At 40.0% G+C, this 7500-nt stretch overlaps 1 protein-coding gene across 1 annotated transcript in view; it reads left to right on the top strand.

Moving 5' to 3' along the window:
* LOC138043506 (QRFP-like peptide receptor) overlaps positions 1–7500 on the top strand; it is a 10549-nt gene that overhangs the window by 2225 nt on the left and 824 nt on the right. The window contains exon 2 of the mRNA XM_068889804.1: positions 6814–7500. This exon is cut by the window's right edge and continues 824 nt beyond it. Within this exon, the coding sequence (XP_068745905.1) occupies positions 6885–7500 (616 nt within the window). The 5' untranslated portion in view covers positions 6814–6884. The remainder of the gene's footprint in view (positions 1–6813) is intronic.

The raw sequence follows: 7500 nt of genomic DNA, 5'->3' as shown, positions 1-7500 counted from the left end.
ACCGTACGTGAAGAGGTCTTTGTAGTTTGTTGGCTATGACTGACTTGGAATTCAGTAGTTTTCTCGTACAGATTCGTTTCCTTGATATTGTAGAGAATGATTATGATAGAACTTGTATGAGAACCTCAATGGCATGATTTGTATATTTGTTTACTGAATATTTATTCATACCCAGTGCCCCAGTGTAAATGGCTCACGTATGTTGTAAATGATTGATAAGGACGTCCAACACGGTCCGTTTTCGCCGCCAATCCGCTAAATTGCTAGAAGATTACTCACGGGCACTCTTTCCCTTTCTTTATCAGCATTTTCCTTTTGTTGCTTTCTCAAACAGCACAGATCCATGGTGGCATCCATACTGCATATATATCCAAAGATATGACAGGGATGGAGTGGGTTATCCTTCCGGTAAAGACTACTGTTTTGGCAACTTGGGAAATAAAATATTTCAGCTTTCTTGGAGCCCTAAAGGACTTGGGGGTCTTTTATGGCACCCGTAGCTGTAGATCACATGAAAAAGGAAGTCTTTATGGACTCACACTGAATTGCTGACCCGTAACTCTGGTTTCGGTAATAAGAAGCAACCTAGGCGGTAATCGCCCCGGAGGGCCATTATGCATGCTGTAGGTGATAAGGTAAGTCGTCACAAGGCCTAGTGCCCGCTCGTACCTGCTGGAGCTTAAATTGGTTACTGCTCTTCTTTCTTGGACAGGATAATAATCACTGGTGCCCATTTATACATCTGGGTGGAGAGAGGCACTGTTAAAGAAAATTGCCTTTCCAAGACGACATGTCAACGCCCTAGCCCTTTTCTCGAAAGTCCCGAAAACGTTTCGGGCCCGAAAAGCTATTTGTGAAACTGCCAACCACTTGTTTTAGAAAGCCGATCTTTTAACGTGTTTTCAAGGTAACAAAAAGGAAAATGACTGTAAAGTTTGACGACTTAAGTCCTCTCCGTTCTTGAGATACAAAGGGAATTGTGACACCCGAAAATAGCAGGTAAAGTTTCGGGACTTTCGAGAAACGGGCCCCAGGACCTCACGATCCAGAAAAGAAACTATCTGCGATCTATTAATTAAACTAATTAAATCTATTCAGTCTGTAAGGGAATTTGTTTCATTTGAGTCCATTTGAGTGCTTATGAAAGGCAGAGTAGCGAAAGTCTGGATTTCACAATTTAGTCTCTTGGAAAATCAAAACCATAAGTATACGGTGCACCTTTTGCAAAGAAGTTGACATATGTGGGGCACGAGATAACAAGCCGTCAGAGCCTGCCGTGACTCTCCCATTAGCGACATTAGATCGAGATGTTACGCCCTGCTAGTCAAAGTGGGCGCTGCTGGTGATAAACTGACTGCGTCACACAGAGTTGATAATTTTCCTGAATGAAAGTTAATTCTTAACCAAGCTGGCCCGTCTGGCGTCACAAAAGATGAATTAAAGACGATTTGTGATATGTCCACGTCTCCGCTGAAAATTCACCCGTTTGCGTAAATATTCAGTAAACAAATCATGCCATTGAGGTTCTCATACAAGTTGTATCATAATCATTCTCTGCAATATCAAGAAAACGAATCTGCACGAGAAAACTACTGAATTCCAAGTCAGTCATAGCCAGCAAACTACAATGACCTCTCCACGTACGGTATTAATCGACCTGTGTATATCTAACTCACAACGACGCACTTGCGACCAATTTATCACTGGGGCTAAAGTTTCTAATGTTACCTCACTTTTAAGGGATTGTAGGAAAGGGGCATGTTTGTAAAAGTGAAGCCAGGTAAGCGTTTTTTGTAAGCGAATTTATCCAGACACTTTGCAAATACACTGGAAGAGTGACTGCAATTTGTGTTAGACGATTAGCTTTAATTATATTCAAAATTTCGAAAATAATTTCGAAAGGTTCAAAACGATTCTCAAGTAGTGTTACGACAGATGTTGTGGTTGCTTTTAAAGAGACCGAAAAGTTCTTTTTTCTTCAGAAAATATTAAAGCCCAAACAGGTGGGTTATAGTACTACTGAATGGAACTACAAAGCCTGCTTATATCCTGATTTAATTAGCGCTTCATTACTACGGGCCACAGACGTGATACGTTGAACGAGTTGAACAAAGGAAATAAACTCAACATTGCAGTTTGGACGAAAAAGATGCAATTTTACATTGTGATTTACCGGCAAGAGATGTGTTGTTAGGTAAATAAAGAGTTTTCGCAGCGGCTCTATTGTCCGTAATTTTCAAGACTTCTTCCAAGAAATTTATAACCGCTGTCGGACCACTATCTGATCGGTCCTAAAACAATCACATAAAAATGTCTTATTAACGGCAAGTCTTCTCGGTGACAATTAACTTCAGAGTCTCTTTTAACCATAACTTGGAAGGAAAAAAGATAATCGAAATTAAATGGCTGATTTTTGCAGACACGCTTTGTTGAAACTTTAACCGAATGTGGCCTGGTTAGCCATCTTCTCGTAAGTTTTTTTCTTAGTAAAAAGCCTCAACCTTAGTATTTTTTTCTTGATATTACTAAACTAAGGACTGAACTTTGCAGGGATACTAAGACCTCAAGATATAAAACATGGGCATGGAAAATATTTGGTCTGAAAAACAGGCCATTTCCGGTTGCTTCCCATATGCTTCAAATATGACCAAGTTGTGATAACAGCCACAGGCTAGCGAGAAATTTCCATGAGCTAATGTTCTCACCCATTAAAGCCTAAGGATAGGGCTTTACAAAGATGGTTTTGTTTTTGCCTGAAATTAATTTCATGTTGCTAAAAGAGAGATTTAAAAGTGGCCAAAATTGCACTGAAAATCAGCCTCTGGGGACCCCTGTGGGGCTGATATCCATGACTCGGCTAAAAAAAAAGTCGTTGAAGCTGAAACTTTGGCATATTACATAAGTCGACATAAGTACTTTGTGTACCAATTTTAAGCGAAATCGGCCGACCTTCATTTACAAGTCTGCCCCGGTCTCTCAGGCAAGTAAGAGGAAACATTTTTATGAATTGCTTATTTCAAAAAAAGTTAGAGTTTCAAGAAGTTTTACTAAGTGGAAAGAAAATTTTTGTCTGGACGACACAGCTGTTTCCAAAGCCTTTCTTATGGTGAGATCCATTTCGTCTGAGACCTTCGTAAGGAGCTTCCAGTTTAAGATTTTGAATGATATCACTTTTACTAACCATCGCCTAGCTAAGATAGGTTATGCCCAAAACGACCTTCGTACTTTTTGCTTTTGCGGAGTTGAATCAGAAACTTTGTATCACTTATTCTATGAGTGTTCTTTCACAAGCCAAATCTGGAATGATTTCGCATCCTTTTGGTTTCTGGTTTCTGGCAAACGAGTGGACCTCACTTTACAAGATGTGTTATTAGGTAAATTAGATGCAGAAGTAAATTTGCTGAATTTCTTCCTTACACTTGTTAAACTACATATTTGGATAAACAGGAATCATGGTGTAACTCCTAATCTAAGTGCTTTTAAGGATAAAGTTTAGGCTAAATTTAGAACGGAGAAATATATAACTACGAAAAATAATACAGAACGTAATTTTCAGGCTAGATGGCAACTTTACATAAATAGTTTGTCGATGAATCTGAAAACTTTGATTTTGAAAAGAGTGGGAAAAGTTCCCGTCCACGTAGAAAAAACTGGCTCATGCTGTACATAGTTGAATCCGATGAAGGTGACGTCGAATCAACAGAAAGTAGGGATGCGAGCTCTTTTGAGGAAGATGTTGAAATATCGAGCTTCGAAAAATCTTCAAATTTCGATTTAGGATTTCAATGGATCATGCGACGGCGAGAAAGGTCTACGCAAGTTTCTTCACAATGGCATCTGATCCTCTGACCATGGACCGCGCGGCCATGGGGACGAAACCAAAAATAACTTTCACAGCGTGGCGCGAAGCTTAAAATAGACTGAAAAAGATTATCATAGGGCACGGGGATGTGTTCTCTCACCTGATAGTCTCTTGTCGTAATACACTGTATTACAGGCTCCGAATGGAATGAACTATATGTGGTCACAAGATTGAAGGGCAGCAAGCACGGTTAGAGAGGTTTTGCCTCACGTCTATGTCAAACGGCAAATATCAGGTTGGAACTGAAATCAAAGAAAATTGTTTGATTTGACTCATTTTATGCCTGAAATCTACAAATATCGATCAAGTTCTCAAAGTTACAATAAGAGAATTTTCATCTTTTTTTGTCAAACAGCAACCTGCCGTCTTCCGTTTGCAGCTGCGCGTAAAAGAGTGATGATAAAACTCTGCCAGAATTTTATAATAAGATAGTGTATTATTTTACAAGTGTGAAGCTTGTCTTGTTTATGCTTATGTTACCGTTTGAACCTTGTCAACCTGGCCATAGTAACACAAAGCTTAGATAAAGGCAACCACAGTGCGAGATACTTTCAAACTTTTTTACCAGAGTCCTCTATCTTCATAGGAGCTGTGTCTCTGGGCAACTAGATTAATCTTCAAGAGAGGTCATCGCAATTTTTCCTGTCTCGAGTGTATGCAAAGTGACTAATCAGTTGCGACCTTCTAGATTAGTGAGTCGATAACTTATTCTATCAGAACAACCAAAAATATTGAATAAGTCACAGTAAGAAACGTTTTCTAGATATTCGATTGATGATAACTATTTTTTTAGGGCTTATAGTGCGACCAAGGCCACTTGCTATAATTCAGCTGCTGAATTATTTGCGAGAACTCAGTAACCCACCATCTATTTATCGAACAAATAAGGCGGCTTGTACAGATCACACACGGTTTGGAGAAGAGAGAGAGAGAGAGAGAGAGAGAGAGAGAGAGAGAGAGAGAGAGAGAGAGCGGAATCACTTATCGCCTATTTTGCTTTGAACTGAAGGTACGTTTTCATTCACCGATTATCAGTACAGTGTGAACTTTAAGGACAAGTCAGTCTTTTAGTTTATCATTTTATGCTCAATCATATGAGGAGCTTAACTTGGGTCAGGAATGTGGGTCCCCGCTGTTTAGGTAAAAAAAAATTACCAAAATCTCAGTGGGAGTTGTAACAAGACTCACACTAAAAAGGCAGAGCGAGAGACAAAGGGAGAGAGAGGTGTTAATCTCGACACATTTGTTGGGCCGACTTCGTCATAAAGTGACGACAAATAACTCAAATTACTCTAAATTAATTTTGAGTGATGTGTCAAAATAGTCCAGAGGCACAGTAAATCAATCTGAAATATTTTCTAAAACGCGGTTTACAACGGCCAGGATCATGCAATTAAAAAATGGAAAATTATTTCGTTATTCTCTTTATTTCAAATTAATTACACAGGCAAATTATATCTTAACTCTCAGGCTACCGAGATGCAACTTGTTTTGCCCGGCATACACTTTTCTCAACAGCAACGGTGAATTGGTTCTTTTCTGATTTTAAAGCAAACCATTTTTAAGTTTTATTATTCTTATGGAACTCGATAACTGAGGCCGAATAAAACTCAACAGCTATTACACCTTCGAACATCTGCTTCCCTAATTCTCCGGTTAAACATGAAACGTTTAGTGATCGATGTATTGGTGTATTTGTTAATTTAAACACAGGCAAATTATTTCTCAACTTTGAGGCTGCCGAGATATAACTTGTTTTCCCTGGCATACACTTTTCTCAACAGCAACGGTGAATTGGTTCTTTTCTGATTTTAAAGCAATCCATTTTTGAGTTTTATACTTATGGAACTCGTTAACTGAGGAACGGGGAAATTTAGAATGCCCAATTGTAGCTGTGTAAAAATTCATTCCGGGCTAATTGATTTCCCAGCATGTCACAGGGAGGCACATTCAATATTAATCACAGACTTATCAATTTCCTAGCTGCTATCATGATATCCTGATATAATGAAATTGAACCTAACAGCAATTATTTTACGTCAACGTTTGAGCGTGGGCCTGTATACCAGTTTATACCGGGAAGGCTTCCAGCACCGAATTCCCCAACGTCAACATTGTTTACTGCCTCCATAACTCGTTTGAAAACATGAATACAGAAATCCATGACATTCAGACGAAGACTGCTTAATTAATCCCCCCACAGAGGCCAACCAAAGTTATTCCGTAAGCTTCGTCCACGTTTTTACCAGAATTTCGGACGGCGTGTCTAATCTGCAGGTCGCAGGTCACAGGTTGCAGGTCATTGTATCACCAATACAGAAAGTATCCTAAACATTCTTAAAAGCTAACCTTAGGCCTAATTAGGCCTAAACAAAAGTTTTTAGGCCTAAGGGTAGCTTTTAAGAATGTTTAGGATACTTTATGTATTGGTGAAACAATGACTGCAACCTGTGACCTGCGACCTGCGATCTGCAGATTAGACCCGCCGAATTTCAGAACCATTTTCCCGCAAAAAAATTACCGACTTGAAGGCGAAAAATCTCTCTTCGAAAGAGCTGAAAAAACTTTCCTTCGACAAATTGGCTAACATTTTACCCTGGATGCCAGAGGTCTTCTCGCTCACCAGCGGCGAGCAGCGTCGAAGTAGTGCTGGTCGGCGGGAGACGACGGCGACCTGTACCATTTTTCCCCGGGTGAGAGAGTTAATCCATAAATCCTATAGAACGAAATATGGTTCCGTGTCCCAGCACTAACCGCCACTGTCGATACGCGCAAACGAACTGAAATAGATTTGTGTTCCGAACAAAATTCATCTCGCGCCTAAATACGGTCATTCAAAAAAAAATTAACTACTTTTTTCTGCTTAACGTAAGTTCACAGTACAATCTGATCGATCCTGAATGCTTTAACACTTTTCTGAATACGAAACACCTTTTGTGTTATGTTTTTAGCCGTTGTTGAGGGGTATCTACACCGTCAGGAGACGTCCAGCCGAGAATTCCTGAGTCGGCTTAAGCTCCTCATGGCACCAAGCAATAGCACTGACCCCGAAATACGATGTGAATATCACAACGATACACGCACAGAACAAGTTTTCAAGTTAACTGCCTACTTCATCATCCTGTTTGGCTCTCTAATAGGCAATGTGCTGGTCATACTCGTTGTTGTCTTCAACAGACATATGCGAACTGTCACAAACTATTTGATCGTGAACATGGCCGTTGCCGACCTTTTGCTGACATCTTTTAACATGCCAGTCACAATCAAATTTATAGCGACTCGCAGCATCGACTGGTCTGTCACTTTGTGCAAGATCATCCCTTTCACACAGTCACTGTCTGTAGCAAGCTCAGTTTTGACGTTGGCAGCTATCTCTATTGAACGTTTCCTAGCTATCACGTTCCCTCTCAAGCGGTACGTGACATTTTCCATAGCATGTATCATGATTGCAGTGGTGTGGATAGTTGGAATCGCCGTCAACTCTCCGCTCCTTTACGCCATGAAAATCGTTTTCAACGAACAAGCCCAAAAAAGTTATTGCTTCGAGGTATGGACTCCGGTCTTCACAGAAAATGCGGCCAGGGACTTCACAATCGTTGTTTTCGCAGCTTTTTATGTTTTTCCCCTTTTAACTATGT

Source organism: Montipora capricornis, chromosome 3, assembly GCF_036669925.1.
Source record: "Montipora capricornis isolate CH-2021 chromosome 3, ASM3666992v2, whole genome shotgun sequence".
Taxonomy (NCBI): Eukaryota; Metazoa; Cnidaria; class Anthozoa; order Scleractinia; family Acroporidae; genus Montipora; species Montipora capricornis.
The sequence above is the reverse complement of the archived record's forward strand: the minus strand, read 5'-3'. Positions and strand labels throughout refer to the sequence as shown.